This window comes from Sceloporus occidentalis, unplaced genomic scaffold, assembly GCF_023333645.1.
Source record: "Sceloporus occidentalis isolate IW3139 unplaced genomic scaffold, rSceOcc1.0.p SCAF_10, whole genome shotgun sequence".
Classification (NCBI taxonomy): Eukaryota; Metazoa; Chordata; class Lepidosauria; order Squamata; family Phrynosomatidae; genus Sceloporus; species Sceloporus occidentalis.
Window position 1 is genome coordinate 13977731 of NW_028316990.1, and position 18530 is coordinate 13996260.

At 38.9% G+C, this 18530-nt stretch overlaps 1 protein-coding gene across 3 annotated transcripts; it reads left to right on the forward strand.

The window, feature by feature from the left end:
* The first annotated feature begins 736 nt into the window (after positions 1-736).
* GPATCH1 (G-patch domain containing 1) lies at positions 737-15339 on the forward strand. 3 transcript variants are annotated; one of them, XM_089540483.1, is made up of 20 exons: positions 737-824; positions 1497-1933; positions 2484-2569; positions 4050-4210; positions 4440-4537; positions 4715-4776; positions 5141-5380; positions 6196-6343; positions 6460-6539; positions 7323-7527; positions 8363-8650; positions 8993-9174; positions 9377-9504; positions 9812-9948; positions 10269-10438; positions 10698-10908; positions 12072-12182; positions 12740-12858; positions 13572-13717; positions 15018-15339. In XM_089540483.1, exons 2-20 carry the CDS (start codon positions 1786-1788, stop codon positions 15046-15048), a joined length of 2751 nt encoding a protein of 916 aa, XP_089396609.1. In that variant the 5' UTR covers positions 737-824; positions 1497-1785; the 3' UTR covers positions 15049-15339. The 3 variants fall into 3 exon arrangements, with proteins under 3 accessions (XP_089396609.1, XP_089396607.1, XP_089396608.1); XM_089540481.1 differs by having other exon boundaries at positions 741-824; positions 1799-1933; XM_089540482.1 differs by having other exon boundaries at positions 741-824; positions 1799-1933; positions 4721-4776.
* Positions 15340-18530: the final 3191 nt, after the last annotated feature.

The window sequence follows — 18530 nt, forward strand, 5'->3', positions numbered from 1 at the left end:
GAGGAGCTACAGATGCCTAGTAGAGTGTTCTCTCTAGGAATCATCTTTCAGTGCCACTTTTAAAGTTGACCATAGAGTTGCACTGGAGGACCTAGATATTCCTAGAGAGGACATAATAATCAAATCTGTGAATAATCAAAGCCGCAAATATGGAGGGATGAGTGTATTGTATTTTATTGTGTTGTAAGCCGCCATGATCCTATGGGAGGATGCGGGATATAAATAAAAATGCATTATTGTTATTATTATTATGAAGACACACAACAACAAAGGTTCTTAGGGCCTCTAAAGCTCTTAATCCGGCCCTCAGCATGACCAATGGCAGTTGATAGAATCATATAGAGTTGGAAGAGATCTCAAAAGCCATCTAGTCCAACCCCATTCTGCCATGCAGGAACTCCCAGTCAAAGCATCCCTGACATATAATGATAATAATAATAATATAATGGCCATCCAGCCTGTTTATAGACTTCCAAAGAAGGAGTCTCCACTACAATCTCTGAAGGAATGTGTCCCAGTGTCAAACAGCTCTGAAAGTCAGGAAGTTTCTCCTAAATCTTGACCTGGTTGAGAATGCTTAAATGCCCCTGTTTAAACTACAAATCCCAGAATGCAAGAGGAGGCGGCCATAGCAGTTAAGGCTGAAGCGGAGTCTCAGCCGGGGTATGGGCGCGCTGATTGGTCAGCGCGAGGGGAGGCGTGGCCCGAGGAAGCTCCGCCCCCTCCCCCTGCCAGGGCAGACAAAATGGCGGCGGGCGAAAGCGATGGAGAGGAAGAGGGAGATTTTGTCACTTTTGGGACCCCTCTGGAGCCCTTGGAGGAAGGTGAGGCGGCCTTAAATGGAGGAAGGGACCCCTTTCAGCCTCCTTTTGGAAGCCTGGCGTCCTTGGCTAGCAATTAGGGAAGCAGCCTTGCTTTTGTTGCTGTTGTGTACCTTCCAGTCGCTTCCTACTTATGGCAACCCTATGGGTTTGTTTGTTTTTTTGCCCATGGCTGAGCCAGGATTTGAACCCAGGTCTCCAAGTGGTATTTCTTAGCACCCTGACAGGCCTCCAAGTGGCCCAAGGGGTCTTGATTTCTGCTGCAGAACGAAATGAAAAGACGGATAGCCAGTTGCTTGACTGAAGCAACTTGTCTAAATAGAACATGACCTAAAACATGGAGCTAGTAGTTGTGTGTGCAGCTCTTGCTCCTAAGTGGAAAATTCACATTTTGACACCCGAAGCTGTTAGATTGAATCTAAGTGAGATGTAGATTGAGATCACAGACCATCATGTTTCCAACTTCTTGATCAGATAGCCCCGAAATCAGATATTGCTAAGCATTTATAGAAATTCACACAAAGACAGGGAATCCAAACCCCTATTTTCCTCCTTCGAAACATCTATATTAGCAAATTCATTCTGTGGCATTATCAAGCTTTTGCTTACGTTTACGAAGTACAGTACAATCTGTTTAGGAAATGTTAAAGTTTTCTTTTCTTTGTTTTGGAACAGGCAACCCTGAACACTTGGCCCTAGATGTACAGTTACAGAAGGATGAAACCTGCATGTTCCCAAACAAATGAACAAAAGACATGAACTTAGTATTTTTAAGAAGCCCATGGCCTTCTGCAGCCTTCTCTGCCCACCAGTTTTGTAAAAGAGGCAGCAGAGAAGTAATGCCGTGGTTTGGTGTTACTGGATGAACTAACGTTATGTCTTTCAGATATCAGGATATAACTCTCATCTGTTTGCCTGAATGATAGTTTCCATGCATTCCCTATACTAATTTGTGTTCTTTAAAATGATAATTGCAGGCGAACGGATTAAGAAACCAGTCCCTCTGCAAGAACAAACTGTCAGAGATGAAAAGGGACGGTACAAACGTTTCCACGGAGCGTTTAGCGGTGGTTTCTCTGCCGGCTATTTCAACACTGTGGGTTCGAAAGAAGGTAAGTAATAATTTGTATTGGATATATATCTATATCTATCTATCTATAGATATTTCTGTCTCATTCTGCTTCATGTTTGCGGGTTTATAGCAAACAGTGAATCTGTTTATCTACAAAGTGAAATTACATCTTAGGGATTGTTTCTGTTAGAATCAAGAGCTGTAGAGGCTTTGTCAGTCATCTAGTACAAATTTCTACTTGATGCTGGAAACCCATACGATAGATGCATAGAGTTGGCTTAGTAGTAGTACTGGAAAAAAAGAATGGAGAGTCTTGAATTCACAGCCTCTAGTTTATTGTGGCACCAGAGCTCCCTGACAGAGAAGGCTAAATGTCTCACAAAACCACAATTTCCAGATTTCCCTAGCGTTGAGCCAAGGCAGTTAAAGCGGTCTCAAATGGGATTATTTCTGCAGTGTGTTTTGGACCTATGTCATCCTGAGCTTCTTGAAGCATATAGAAATGCATTTGCTATTGCTAAATTTAGTTACAGAACATTCAGCAGTACTTTAATGTCATGTCTTACAAATATGAATTGATGTGTTTAAAGGATGGGCACCATCAACCTTTGTATCGTCACGTCAAAAGAGAGCAGAAAAAACAGTCCTGGGGCCAGAAGATTTTATGGACGAAGAGGTAAATTTTTAAAACAGTGCAGATGTTAAATATACAGATGTCCTTCCATTTGCGCGGACTTTGAATCCACGTCCCTTTCTTACAAGGGACAAATGGAGGGATTTAAAATGGGGCGCGCCCATAGGGACACACTGCTATTTAAGCCAAGCAGATTTACATTTTTGCGGGCATGGGGTCCGGAACAGATCCCCTATGACAACTGAGGGGCAACCGTATTTTGGAGCTGTGCAGTGCTAGATAGGATGTGTTTGTGTTTCTATATATGATGTAGATCAATCGTCCCCAAACCTTTGGGGGGTACTGCCCCCTTTCTTGGGCAACAACCCTAGCATCCCTCCGCCAGTACATATTTCATGATATTAGGTCTACTGTTCTATTGCAAATTCAAAACAGACTCAGTTGCTGCTCCCTTTGCACCCTTGTCACCTTGTGACTAGCAACTGAATAGCTGGCTGAGCAGTGACTGAGAAACCTCTCACTTTGCTGGCCTTTGCAGTAAGGGCCAATGCAGGGCGTTTATAGTTGCTACATGCTCTGCACTGGAGACTGGCACTAGGAGAGGGAGAAATTTTAACTACGGGAGCTAAAGTGAAGGACTCTTTCCTAGAACTGACCCTTGATCCTCCTCCCCCTCCTTCCTCAGAGATGTACCTTTACCACACAGCCTCAAGTGTCCCTCTCTCCACACACAAACATTTTCTTCTGCTACCGCTTTGCTCAGCTTGTCCAATGAAGGAAAGGAGGAGTAGCATTCCACTTGCAGGGTTGTATCTAAACAAGACACAAGGTTTATTTTGTCTCCTGGAAGTAGACAGCTTCAATTCTGTGGTTGTTACCTCTATACAAACTGGAGTATTCGTTTCTTTGTGGCTTGTTGGTAAGGAACAAACAAGAGAAGAGTGTCTGCCCTCTGCCAGACAGCACACTAAACCGACTCTGGAGTGAAACTTTGTTTGGAGGGTGGCGGTTAACAATTGAATAGTATGGAAGTGTATACCACTTGCTCATGACAAACTAAAATTTCTCCAGATCCCTGGCTTGTGCTGCAGGAAAGTGCTTGCTAAATATACCTTGGCTTAGGTAAATCCATCTTTTATGATTATGATATCATAAAAGTGCTCTTTATTTTTTAAATTTTATTTTGCATTTAAAAGTTATTTTTTTCATATATGGGAGCCAGCATGATGTAGTGATTTAAGTGTTGGCCTATGACTGGAGACCAGGGTTTTATTCCCAGCTCGACCATGAAACCCACTGGGTGACCTTGGGCAAGTCACACTCTCTCACCCTCAGGAGAAGGCAGTGGCAAACCCTCTCTGCAGAAACTCGCCAAGAAACTCAATAATATATTTGCTTTAGGGTTGCTGTAAGTCAGGAACAACTTAAAGGCATACTACAACAGCAGCTTTTGGAGAGGAATTATTTCCAATCTGAATTTTTTATTTCTGCCTTGTTTTTTCCCTCTCTTCTCTTCATGAAGGATCTTAGTGAACATGGGATAGCACCAAAGGAAATTGCAGTTACAGATGAATATGCTTCCAAGAGTAAGGATCGAATAAAAGAGAAAGCCAGACAAATTGCAGGAGTTGTTGGCCCTATTCCTGGAGCTGCTGTATTGGATGAATTTATAGCACCTCCCAAGTAAGTATATATTAGCTATATTGCTGAGTTATGCCAGTTTCACAGTGTTTTACTTTTAGCATAAACAGGGCAGCAGAATTTAGGTTTCCTTTTTAAGCTCATGTTCCTAATGCTAAAACGTGGCTGTACTTTGAAGAGTTTGCTATATATTGCTAGATGTTTATATATGTTGTGTAAATGATGTTAATATGTTTATTTCTAACAACCATTTTGTTCATTTCCTATTAAGAATAACAGTTGGTGTTGACTTGTTGCGAAAAATGGGGTGGAAAGAAGGACAAGGTGTTGGACCTCGCGTAAAGAGAAAACCATACAAGCAAAACCCTGGTATAGTCCATTAAATATACTGCTTGTTGTTAGGTTGTTAGGTTGAGATTTCATTTAATGAAGCCAGTATGATCCATCTGCTCTAGTTCTGTAATAAGATACGTATGTGTAAAATCTCACTGATATTCTGTGATACGCAGGGAATTGAGTATTTCAACCTTGTTTCATCATATTTAGTTGCAGAGCCTGACGTGAAAATATATGGCTGTGCTTTGCCTCCAGGATCTGAAGAAACTGAGGTATTATTTGTACAACATTTTGTGGAAGGTGGGGGTTGGGTGGGATGTTTCCAATTATTTTTATACAACAAATAGTTATGCAAATTATATAGAGAAACCTTTATATCTGTAGTAATGAATATGTCACTGAAAATTTTCTGCAATCATTTATAGAGCAGTATTACTGTATGAGAAAATCTACAAAGGGGCATAGCAGCCCAAAGAGATGTTTCTGCCTCAAAGAACTATAGACTAATTGACTGTGGGGCAGATAACAAGGGAATGTCATGAGTTACATGACATAAATACAAAGGGACATTTTAAGAGTATTACTGACCGTAGTAATGCAACTTCATTATAAATAATATATGTTACCTTCTTAAAGGAGGAAGAGGATGAATATCAGCCAGAAAATGTGACATTTGCTCCTAAAGATATAATGCCTGTAGACCTGACCCCTAAAGAGAATGTTCATGGACTTGGCTATAAAGGCCTGGATCCAACCAAAGCCTTATTTGGAGTTTCAGAAGAACACCTACACCTTTTTAGTCCTAGTTCTGAAAATTCAACTCTACTTGGTGATCTCCGGCATAGCAAAGGACGGAAGCTTGGTATTTTGGGGCAGGTAAAACATTACATTTTAAGTATTTCTTATCCCACAAGCCACCTTGTTGCAGCACCTTTCTACCAACTGAAGTACTGTTCACAGACAACTCTCACATAGTGCCAGACACAGAATATAGCCAGAAGTAAGCAGAGTGTGATGAGCTTCAGGTCCTCTAGAAACTGGTGAAATCTAATTCCCATCAGCCATAGGAAGGCTTGCCAGTGGTGAAGGATAATGGCAGAAGTAGTTCACAAATACTTAGATACCATAGGCATTTCTTCTTCTTGAAGGCTTTCAGAGTGCCTGTCAGTATAAACATCAATTACATGCAAAATAACAGTGAAACAGCAGTTTGTAACACAGAGATAAAACCTAACAATGAATTATAAAAAGATTCCCAACAGATAAAACTACAAGAACATCCTGGTAACAAAATTTCCCAGTTCTGACAAAATCATTTTCATGTCTGCTAAGAAACACTTCTGTGTCACTGCTAGTTGCTTTGGAGAACACAGAACAAGACCTCGGTTGATTACCTCCATAGACAGGGAAGTTTATATGAGACAAAGTGGTCTCATAGAAACCCCTAAACAAAAATCATTTTATGCCCCATGGTAAAGTTCCTAAAGCAGCATCCCAACTTGATAAGCAAGAAAGTTCCCATCTCTTTCCTAATGTCATGTATACAGTAGTGGGCCTGCCAGTTTTGCACAGCTCACAGCTCTGTTCACCAATCTAACATCAACCATTCATTCTTATGTTAAGTTTAGATGCAATTATTGGTCTTTTGCATTGATACTCATTTGTACCCATTCTCTATTTGTTTTCCTTAGGCTTTTGGTGTAGGAGCTTTGGAAGAAGAAGATGATGACATTTATGCTACTGAATCACTTTGTAAATATGACACTGTTTTGAAAGACGAAGAGCCTGGTGATGAGTTATGTGGGTGGACAGCACCTAAGCAGCATAAAAGCAAGCAAGGTGTGGGATGCTCTGGAGCCCCAGAGTACTCTTAACATCTGGAAGGGTGTGGTCTTGTAGGATTATTTACCAAATGCTACACAGTGTTTCTTCTGAATGATAACATTATTTTACAGAAATAGAGAGAGAGCTGAAATATATTGGAAAAATTTTGGAAGGTTTCTCAGTGGCATCTAAATCAATTGCTTCTCCAAAGGTAGGTAAACTACTCTTCTTTTCTCTGCAAGTAGGGTGTTTCATGGAGTGGTTCTGTTTTCTTAGATACTTAAATTGAATAAAACTATACACTCAGCTATAAGTCGACCTCACATATAAATTGAGGGCAGGTTTGGGGGTCAAATTTATGGATTTTGATATGCCCCATGGTCAAGAGTAAAACTTAGAGGCATGTAACAAAGGACCTAAAGAATGAAGCAAAGGAAAACAATTCCAAAGAAGTTAAAAATCGCAGCAGGCATTAAATGTTTATGCCTACACTAAAGGTTGGATGGATGAGAGAATAGATTATGCTCTTGTCTTTCACCAGGGGATGGTTTCTTTTTAAATAAGAGTTAAAGTACATCTTTTTAAAATATTTTTTTCAAAAGTGTGCAAGATTATTCAAATTTCATTGCTTATGCACCATAGTTTCAGCTGTAGTTTTTCTCCTATATTGACAATTGTGAGTTTTTTACAAAGATTGGGAGGCTAGTAAAAATATTGGAGCTGTAGATGTATTGGGACAGTGTGGGGAAGCTAGCGGGGGCTATCTAGAGATGGGGGTTGACACTGTGCCTATCAGGAATACTGCCCAGTGTTTCTAGTTGCAGCATTTCAAATATGCAGGATTCAATTCTCAATGTTGGTCTTATGGCTTATTAAACATTGTATAGAAACCAGTGTTTTATAAGTATATTAAATGTCTCTGATGTTAAGTAATCAGCATAAGATTATGTCTACAACCCCACCCCCATGTGTGATGTTGCTTTTTCTTTGAAAGATTTATCCTCCTCCTGACTTGCCAAGGGATTACAGACCAGTCCATTACTTTCGACCAGTGATAAAAGCTAGTAGTGAAAACTCACACTTAGTGCAGGCGTTAGCAGAATCCACTGGGAAGCTTGAGTGTGATGCAGCACTACAAGGCAGACACCAAAGGACTGCTTCTCAGAGGAGGGAATTGCTGGGCGAAACTAGTCTTAAAGGTACCCAGTATGTTATCAGCTATTTTCCATTGTGTTTGTTCATGCATTGTAATCTACATTTATTTTGACTTATAAATAACTAGAGGTGTTTTCTGTAAGAATCTCTAGATCATGTGTCTTGACTCTATAGTCAGTTTCTTGTAGGTTCACATTGCAGGCACTAAAGATCTCTAGAGAGAACATATTGCTCAAATCCATCATAGTCAGAGCTGCATATGTGGAAAGCTGACTGTATAATCACATCAAAATTCTGATTGAGTGAGACATTCAACTCTGTGATTACTCTTTGCAAACATATTATGTTTTCATGCCAAGTTTAGATGACAGACTTCTCTGGCTTTTATCATTTTAACCTCCTGGTCATTGGAGTACAAATACCATGCTTCAAATTAAATCGAGAACAGGGATTTGTACTTCCTATTCCCTCTGGATTAGCTTCATGTCTGCAAGTGACTTGGTGACTGAACCAATGACAGGTGATACTCCACAATCCAATATTCTGTTCATTTTAAATCCTGTCTCCCTGGAGGTTTGCATCATTTTGTGCATAACTAATGTCCTTTTAGGCAGAGCTCATGTCCTAGGTTTCAAAAGAGTTAAAAGCTTTTATGGTAGGCTTTTAATAAATAAAGTTATGTTTACCAAATTATTATTATTATGATTGTTATGAAACTGAGTACCTTTTGATGCAACCATTAGTGAGGTCTGAGTGGCATGCATGATAACACGTTTTTGACCAAATGTTATATACAGTCACAGCCTCTGTAGATTCTTGATTTTAGCTTCAAAGAAGAGAATTTTACATTTGCCCTTAACTAAGGTTTTTTATGTTTAGGTCCAACAACTTCTGTTCTAGAGTATTTGTCAGATAAAGACAAAGAAAGAATCCAAGAAGTGAAACAAGCATCAGAACATCAAATGAAAACTCCAGCATTGCCCCCAAAATTCTTGCATAACAGATCCCAGGCATCAGCTTTACATGATACTCCTCCAAAGTGGCAGCTAGTGCTGGGAACGCAGCTACCCTCAACTGGTTCTAATGATTTCAGACCATTTGCAAAAGATCCAGAAAAGCAAAAGAGATATGAAAATTACACAACAAATCTCAAACATGGAACAAGAGGTAATTTGCAGTGCACATACATCTATTGTTTCCTGTATAAAATAGATTCAACATTGTGCTTCTGATGAGTAAAAGAAAGGGAGAGGGAATAACAAAAATTAGAAGAAACAAAGAAAAGGGCAAAGTGTCATACTGCTCTTAATCACACAAATGGGAGACTAGCAGGCGCAAGGTAACTCATTTGTGTGAGTTCACAGATGTCTGTTTGAAGAACTATAGTTAGAGGTATGCAGCCTGGGCTCCTAATTGTGAACAGCATTGTGGTTGTTATTTTAAAAAAACCATCTCCTTTCAAACAATTTAGCTTGATGAACTACTAATTGCTCCTCCTTTATCTTCCAGTGGAAGTGCTAGAAAGCTGTTTAGATCCTAATATGACAGAATGGGAGCGTAGGAGAGAACAAGAAGAATTTGCTCGTGCTGCGATGCTGTACAAACCTTCTAGCTCTGTCCTGTCTTCAAGGTTTACTTCTGCAAAGCATGAAGATGACACTGATAAAGTAGAAGTTCCTCGAGATCAAGAGGTGTGTTCTTATTATGTCTTGCAGTAACAACTGACCTGTACCCAATTAATCATTGCTTATCTCTTAAGCAGCATTATCAAAGTAATTTTCTAAAAATGCTATCAAAATTTGGGTCTGAGAGTGATTGATGTGGGAATCAGTATGTAATTGGTGTAGCTGATGCATTGTCTTTGATTGCTATTCATCACTGTGATTATTTTAGACTGATGTTGATGACAAAAAGGCAGCTGCAAAGATGAAGATGTTTGGCAAGCTCACAAGAGAGACATTTGAGTGGCACCCAGATAAACTACTGTGCAAAAGGTTTAATGTTCCTGATCCCTATTCAGAGTAAGTTGAGCACATACACTTTCCCTTGAAGGAATGACTGTGAGTTAAGACAATAAGCTGTTGTCGTTTGTACTGTAGATTTATTTTAAAGATATGAATTGCATATAACATAAAAGCCTCTTTTTGACAGTTGGTCTTGATGCTCAGAATGCAAAATCTTGGAAACAAAATCTAAAATTCTACAGATCTTGTGAACAATTACTTATGTTGAACAGTATAGCTCTCATTTTGAATAAAATTTCTCTGATGGCAAAAAGTTACAGTTATTAAAAGCATGATTGAGAACCCCAGCTTTTGTTTTTTTCAGGTCATGTATAGTTGGATTACCCAAAGTGAAACGTGACAAGTATTCTGTGTTCAATTTCTTGACGGTATCAGAGTCCACATCAGTAACACTGAACCAGCCCACTGCAAAAGGAGTGCAACAGAATAGTATTCAAAACAGTAGGTGTCCATTTTTTTCTTGTGGGTGTCTTAGTCAAAATTGACTATATGTGAAATATGTGTCATATTAAAATAGGTTAAATTTTAAGAAACAACAACAGAAGGAAAATGAATTGGCAGACAGCATTCCAAGCTGTCAGGAATGGGGTGGAGAATCAGTAGATTTCCTTGTTTATTATCTGGTCAATAAATTGTAGAAACGTTTATTATCCAATACATTTAAAGAAAATATGAGCAATTTAAATAATAATGAACGAATATGATCAATATGACTTAGGAGATTGGACATATAACCCTGAAAGAATATTCATCTCTTCAAGAGCCAAAGAAGCCATCAAGATGGGATGTGTCTGATAAAGAGAAGAAGAAGAAAGATGCTATTAGTGAGTTCATAAATTTAGCTCAATCAAAGGTTAATATCCAGGAGCACCCGGCAACACCAACTGAATCGAAGGATAAAAAAAAGACTGATGAACATTTTGCCAACAAGGTATAGTGGCTCCATATGTTCAGTGATTCCAATGTACATTCTTAATATACTTGGATTTTTCCACTTTATCGCCTGATGGTAGAATATTGATGATGTACGTACTTGATAGATTTCCTTACCTTGTTGCACTTGTGAGCTGTTGCCTTAGAAATATAGTTTAGTGCATACTTGTCCAACAGCAAGACTGCAACATGGTAATAGGAAAGAAAATAAATGTTTCCAGTATATGTAAACTCCCTTTACTTTTAACTCTTGTCAGACAGTAAATGATGGTACGAGTCAGAATGAAGAAGTAGCAGAAGAAGAAAGCAGGCCATCTATGGATTTGTTTAAAGCCATCTTTGCCAGCTCCTCAGATGAACAGTCATCTTCATCAGAAGAAGAAAGTGATGGTGAAGAGCAAACAGCAACAGTGACAGAACCAGTTTCTGAAAATACGAAGTATCATTCTCCTTTACCTTTAAGTCAAGGTAATACTGGACTCATTCAGATGTAATGGCAGACTTTGATTTTTGCACTGCGTTAATGAACCATGTGCAAATGGTTTCTTCTCATCCATATTGTTTCAGTTCCTTCCACTTTGGCTCAAAACATAGTTTGCTGCTACAGTCAAACTGCCAAAGAGGAATTTTACTTCTAAGTAGGATAGAAAACAAGTTCTTGGAAGCTAGTATGTCATCCTGATTTGGAGGACAAATACAAACACTAGTTTGCCACTACTCCCTGACAAACCATGATTTCTGCAAAAGATGAAGTAACTAATTCAATTTGAGAGAAAGGAGCACACAAGCACAATGCTCATTCCTGTAGTACAAAATCATAGTTTACCAAACCTTTAAGTACTTGATAAACTCTGTGTGTGTATTTGCCTTCGCATTGCCTGTTGATTTATGGTAACCCCATGTATCTTCATATGGCTTACTTAGGCAAGGAATCCTCAGAGGAAGTTTTGCCAGTTTGCTAGTTACTGCCTCTAAAATATATCCTACACACCTGGTGTTTGATGGCAGTCTCTCATCCATGTACCTAACAAGGGCTGACCCTGCTTAACTTCATTGGTTAGCTATGGTTAGTACTTGAATGAGAGATCACTAATGAATACCAAGTGCTATATGCTATGTTTCAAAGGATGGAACTGTTTAAACCACCTCTGTGGATTTCTTGCCTAAGAAAACCCTGTGAAGTTCATGAAGTCACCATAAGTTGACAGGCAACTTGAAGGCACATATACACACGTAGATTCAACATCTTGCATTGCATCTCTAAGATTCAGGCTAAAACAGAGTAGATTCACTACCCTATGGATACAGAAGCCACCAGATGTCACTAGTAAAATCCTCATAATTCAGTTTGGCTTGTTATGGGAAGTAGAACTGATGACAAGATAAAGCTTATTTGGTTCTTCCAAATCTCTCACATATCTTCATCAGTAAAAATAGCTCTGATGTGTTCTCGTCTATTACAAGCCTGTTGTATGTTATAAGAACCTTTACTGTAGTGCACCAGCATCTCAAATACAGGATTTGGGCTGCTCTGTGTGCTGTATGACTGGCAGTTCCTATTGTGTTATTCTTTCAACATTATTATGAAGGCTTCACCTTTGATAAAAACTGACTTTTTTTTCCTGTTAAAGAAAGCAAAGCTGTCACACCTGAATCTTCTGTCACTGTAACTCCTCCCTCAATGAAAGTAGTGGATCAAGGAGAAGAATTTGGACCAAAATTGCCTCCTGTTGTTCCTTCTGGTAAATACATTTCAGCAAATTCTGTGAAGTTTATATTTTTTTAAGGTTGTGTGCAGGAATTTAGTGGCTCGGCGAATGTAAATGTACAAGCAGTGTAATAGCGAAGTTGCTTTAACATTTTGTTTGTTTCTTGTCTGCCTTCAAGTCGTTTCTAACCCATAAGGGGTTTTCTTGGCAAGATTTGTTCAGAAGTGGTTTATCATTGCCTTTCCCTGAGGCTGAGAGAGTGTGACTTGTCCAAGGTCACCCAATGGGCTTACATGGCCAAGCTTGGAATCAAATCTTGGTCTCTAGAGTCACAATCCAACACTCAAACCACTGTGCTATGCTGGCTCTTGCAGCGAAATAAAAATATATATTGGATAGGATACAAAACATGTTGTTTTAAGACTAGAGCAGAAGTGTGTCCTAAGAGTCCAGAAGCTGGGGAGAGTAAAGATTAAGCAGACTGTCTAGTTCTTTAAGAGGGTTCAGAAATCTAAAAGTGATGAGTAACCATTATTTGAGTAGCTTTTGATCTATTTTCAGCAAGTGATTTTTCTCTCTCATGCTTTTAGACACTCCTTTGAAACATGAGCAAATACAGCTTGTAAGTTCTCCTGAAGCCACTAAGAAACCTAAAAAGAGCAAAGAAAAACATAAGACTAAAAGAGAACACAAACACAAAAAAGAAAAGGTAATTTATTATGATAGATGGGGTGGGACTGAGACTTATGCAGAACTATAGAGCATGGACCATTTGTCCCCTTCATTCTCAATCTCAAGCCCTTATGGTATATTGTTCTATGCACTTATTCTGCCATCAAACACATGATTTGATCAGGTTCACATCCTACTTTTCTTTTACCTGCATCAGTTCACATGAGCTTCATATTTGCATAATGTATTGAATCACGCTTAATTTAAGCCATGTGTATTATCACAAAAGCCCTATGCATGAATTTATGGTGGATAAAGGGCTGATTCTGATGTCCAATGGAGACAGCTGAGGAAACATCATTACCAGAGCTGCTGTTTCTATTTATTAGTAATTACAGTATGATGGGGATACTAAGCTCTCTTATGCCAAAACATTGTAAAAGCTTAAAAGTACAACCCACTGAACCTGTTCGTACTTATTTTGGGTAAATCTCCATAAGATCTTACCTTATCATTCCCCCCCCCACCTTTAATCTATGAGTAGCTGTTATTCCATTTGATCCATACGCATAGTACAAAACAATGAGATTGCTGCATCGTTCGAGATTTTGTTCCTATTTTGTCAGATTTCTCCTTGTAAGATGCATAAAAATGTAAATATTAGAACTGCACTTCTTTTTCAGAGAGAGAAACGCAAGAAATCCAAACACAAGAGCAAACATAAGAATAAGAAATCCATTTCTTTTTCAGAAAAAGAAACACAAGAAATCCAAACACAAGAGCAAACATAAGAATAAGAAATCTAAACAGAACAGTGGCTCGGACACTGCTGATAGCAGTGATAGCAACTGTGAGGAAGAAACTGCAGATATACCACCACAAGAATTTTTAAAAAGGTAATGAAGTACAAAGTAGGCAATACTATTTGTGTTACACAGTCCTCATGCCTTTTATTTTAAAGGCCAATTTGACAGGGAGCAATTTACATTAGACAGAAGAGGGGAGACAAAGATGGCTAGTTTTTGAAAATTGGATCTCTTTAGACCAAGGCTGATGCATATTGATTTAGAAATGTGTCTCATTGATTTAGAGTGAAATGTTCCAAGGTAAGTACATATAAAATTTAAATTTAATCATATTTCCAATGGGTGTTAAGTATTGTTCCTTATAATTAATGGTTGATTGTATTATTTTCCTATAAACTGTGATACCTACATATTCTGTTTTTTTATACAATCACTTACTGTAAATCGAGACAGGGATGTTTGCTCATTGCCTGGATGCTTCATGTGAGATAGACCAGTCTTGCATAAGTGATTTGTTGATCTCCTAATAGAAGTGTTTTATTCTTCAGTTGTAAATGTGTCGCCATTCCAAGATTGATTTGAAATATTGGTCAAATAAAGGTCATAAACATTCTTTTCAGTAACAGTATCTGGGGTAGCCATATTGGCCTTTGCTGTATGGCCTACACAGCTACCCCGGATATGTTTTCTATATGTGAAAACACCACACTTGAATCACAACAGAGAAATCCTAATGAGGGAGCCAAAAGACTGGGACTATATTCTTTAAGGTTTTGAACTTAAACAAAGGTAAAGCGCTTAAAAAATGGGAATGCATTTGGCATGTTTTACCTAAACAGCATCTAAAAGTTTTCCTAATGTAACAGGATGGAGGCTTCTTGAGAAATGCATTGTTCTCTGCCTAACAAAGGAGACTGGTAGCCTTGCAAGGAAAGAGGCAACCTGGATATCAATGGAAGTATCTTTTTTATGTTGCTAATGGAGTTTAAATTTTATTTCCTGGATGTTATGATTCATTGTCTCCCAGAATCTGTATGGCCATAAGAAGCAGTGGCCTGCCTACATGAATATCCCTCCATTACCATCTTAACTGTGAATAACAGCTTTATAGAATGTGGGCCTGTGACTCTAATATCATTTCTCCTGCATGATTTTTAACACCTTTGCTTGATGCAGATGCCAGTAGAGCTTTTAAAGCTTGCAACATATATTTTGTATATTATGGTTGGTCAGTAAAGATATCACTGTTTAGTGGATTTTGGATGTTATGGTTCTTTCCAGTAATTTACTTATTTTACATTTATACGCCATAGAGAATATATGTTATAACAGTATTTCCATTATTTACTAATTCAGTTCTTTTCTCTCTATCTCTTTCTTTTTCATTTAGGCTGAAGAATCTTCCACTTGTAAAGCGGTAGTTTGGATCCCTGTTTTATCTTTTGCTTTGAAAACAGATCTCCTCTATGATGGAAGATCAGCAGTGTAAAGCTTATTTTGATGTCCTGTATATATTGTATTTATCTTGGATTTGATAGCATTAAAATATATGCTGATCTTTGTGTTTTCCGTTAAAAATCAGATTAAGTGTGAAATGCTGGAAAAGATTCTTCAATTTTAAATATTGTAATATTAAAATTGATCATGAAAATTCTGTATTTTAATGAAAACTAGCATGAGAAAATTTTAATAAATTAATTTTACCAATCTTACTCCTAAGGTTTTAAAGTAATTTCTTGAAGAGCCTTACATGTGGACATGAGAAGGATTATAAAATAGGAATATTGACTGAGATTTTCTTGCCTTAAAATTTAGGGCCAATAAAATATTGTAGGTTAGCAATATTTTTGTCCATTATGATGAAAGTCAGATTTTCTTTGGAAAATGATTACTTTGGGGGCATAATTTAAAGAAGGTGCACCGTGTTTTTGTGATAAGATTTTTCTGGATTGAGGTATTTTGAGCTTTCCATGCTTTCCTAGTCAATCAAAACTACTTCAAGGCAGTAAGAAAACAAGCTTGTTCCATCCTCAATATGACATCCTTTCAAATATTTAAACATGACTATCATGTTACTACTTAAGTCTAAACATACCTCATAGGTTGTGGTTTCCAAACACTGCACCATTTTTGTTGACTTCCACTGGACACACTCCAGCTTCTCAATGTTGCTCTTGAATTGTGGTACCCAGAACTGAAAACACTATTCCAGGTGAGGTCTGACTAAAGCAGAATAGTGGCACTTACATTCTTCTCTGTTGAAATGAATTGTTAATTTTAAATTCTGATCCTGTCCTCTTGGATAACCTCCTAATTTGGTGTCATCTTCAAATTTTATAAGTATGCCCCCTATTCCATCATCCAGGTCAGTGTTAAAGATGTTAAATAGCACTGACTCCAAGACAGAACCCTGTGACACCCCACTATTCACTTCTGTCCATAATGAAAAGGAGCCATTGGTGAGTACCCTTTTGGTTCAGTCAGTCACCAAACTACAAATCTGCCTGACAGTTGCACTATCTAGCCCAGGAATTCCAAATTTTAGACCTCCAGTTGTCTTGAATGCCAACTCCCAGAAGCCCCGGCCACCTTAGACAACAGTCAGGAATCATGAAAGCTGAAGTCCAGAACATCTGGAGGACCACAGTTTGTGAATCACTGATCTGACTACACCCACAGCAATCCCTTCATCTACCAAACGTCTACCTCTGTAAAAAAGAGATAATGTTAGCCTGACATGATTTGTTTTTAAGAAACTCATGTTGACTTTTAGGGATCACAGCATTCTTTTCTAAGTGCTAACAGCCTGTCAGTTTCATTATCTGCTCTAGAAACTTTCCTAGTATTGATGCCAGGCTAACTGGCAGTAATTATTTGCATCCTCTATTGCCTCCTTTTTGAACATGGAGACAACATTTGCCCTCCACCAGTTTGCTGAGGCAAGGCAAGGCAGGAAGTAACAGTTAAGCTGTGCTGTAATGTTGTCCAACTACAACATTAAAGAAGATAGGTCAGGCATGTCTGGAGTATATTTTACTACCAAACTGAAAGGACTAAAAGACAACGAGCCCAGGCATGGTCTGAAGAAGGAGAATCCTTTATCCTTGACCAAATTTGCACCTTACTGCAAACACCAACTCCAGCAAGGGGATCAGATGGCAAGATGATGAACCCAAAAGGATTTTGGTGCGGTCAGAAGAACGAGAATCCTCTATCCTTGACCAGATTGAACCCCAGTGCAAACACCAGTTCCAGCAAGGGGATCGGGTGGCAAGATGGTGAACCCAAAAGGATCTTGGTGTGGTCATGAGAATCCTCTATCCTTAACCAAATTGCACCCCGCCACAAACACAGACCCTGGCAACAGGTTTGGGTGGTGATAGAGGAGACAGATTTGAAGGGGTGAGTAGTGATCTGATACCTCCTATGAATAGGAAATGCTTTACCCCAGAAGGGAGTAACTCACTAATATTGACAGTTTCAAAACAGCTTGCTGTTACTGAGAGGGACAGCCACCTGAAAGGACAGTTGAGCAGCTTAATGATTACAACATGGCCAAGCAATCCAAACTAGAGATAGGAGGAACAGTGGGGATTGTGAAAGATTAACCAGAACTGTGGAAACTTGCCAGGAAGGCAGGAAGACAGGAATGAGCAAATAAACTGGTTCTGGGGAATTATTAAGAAATGTTAAAAACTAACCCAAAAAGAGATGTTGCTTAAGCTATGCTTGCATTTTTGAATGTATAAAAGGTTCGAAGAAAGACAATTGGGTGTGACAGTCTTGGAATCGCCATTTAGGCGGCTGTCACCCCGTACGGAAAATAAAGGTGTGCTTATTTTGGACCACAGTTCGGACTCTTGACTCTCTTTGTTGCTGGATGCTCCAAGGACCTTTCCGGCATAGGTTGGGAGGGCTTGCAACCCTCCCCCTTCATTACCACCGAAGTGCAACCAGGGAGTTCCTGTCCAAACGAACTACCACCTCCCATACCTCCATGATCCACTCACTATGAAAGGCATTGGAGCAGGTTAATAGAAGGATTTTCTAGGTGCAGGGAGTCTTTATCACACTATACTCTTATAGTGCTACTATTCCACTTTGACTGCTCTAGCTGCCTCCTGTTGCATTCTGGGATTTGCAGTTGTAAGGAGGGGTATTTAGAATTCTCAGGCACTTAAGATATTGGAGTTTCATGGCACTTCTGATCAAGCAAAGCTTGAGAATAATAATAACAATAACAATAACAATAACAATAATAATAATAATAATAATTCTTTATAATGCCTTTTCCGCCAAAGAGAGAGGCACACCAGACATATTAAAAAAATTGATCAGGAAAAATTTGATCAGGAAGGCTTTAAAATGAAATATATGGAGGGGGAGACAGTATTTTGGAAGACAGGAGTTTATCAATGGCTGGAAATAAATTGTTATAGAGAGAACAAGGCAAATAGTGCAAGGACCCAACAGTGGGAGGGAAAAACCTTTATACAGGCAGCAAGCTGGGAAGATTCATGGTCTTAGTTGTCTGTACACTAATGCACAGGATGGAGCAAGCTTGTTTTCTGCTGCTCCAGAGACTAGAACAGGGAACAATGGATGCACATTTTACAGGAAAAGAGATTCCACCTCAACATTAGGAGGAACTTCTTGCCAGTAAGGGCTGTTCGACAGGGAACACTTTCCCTCGGACAGTGGTGAAGTCTCCTTCTTTGGAGGTTTTTAAACAGAGGCTGGATGGCCATCATCTGTTGTGGATGCTTTGATTGAGATTTCCTGCATGGCAGGAGGTTGGACTGGATGGCCCTTGGGGTTTCTTCCAGCTCTAGGATTCTATGATTCTAAGAACACTAGCCACATACACAGTTAACAGTTATCTGGGGAGAAGGCCCTGGTAAGT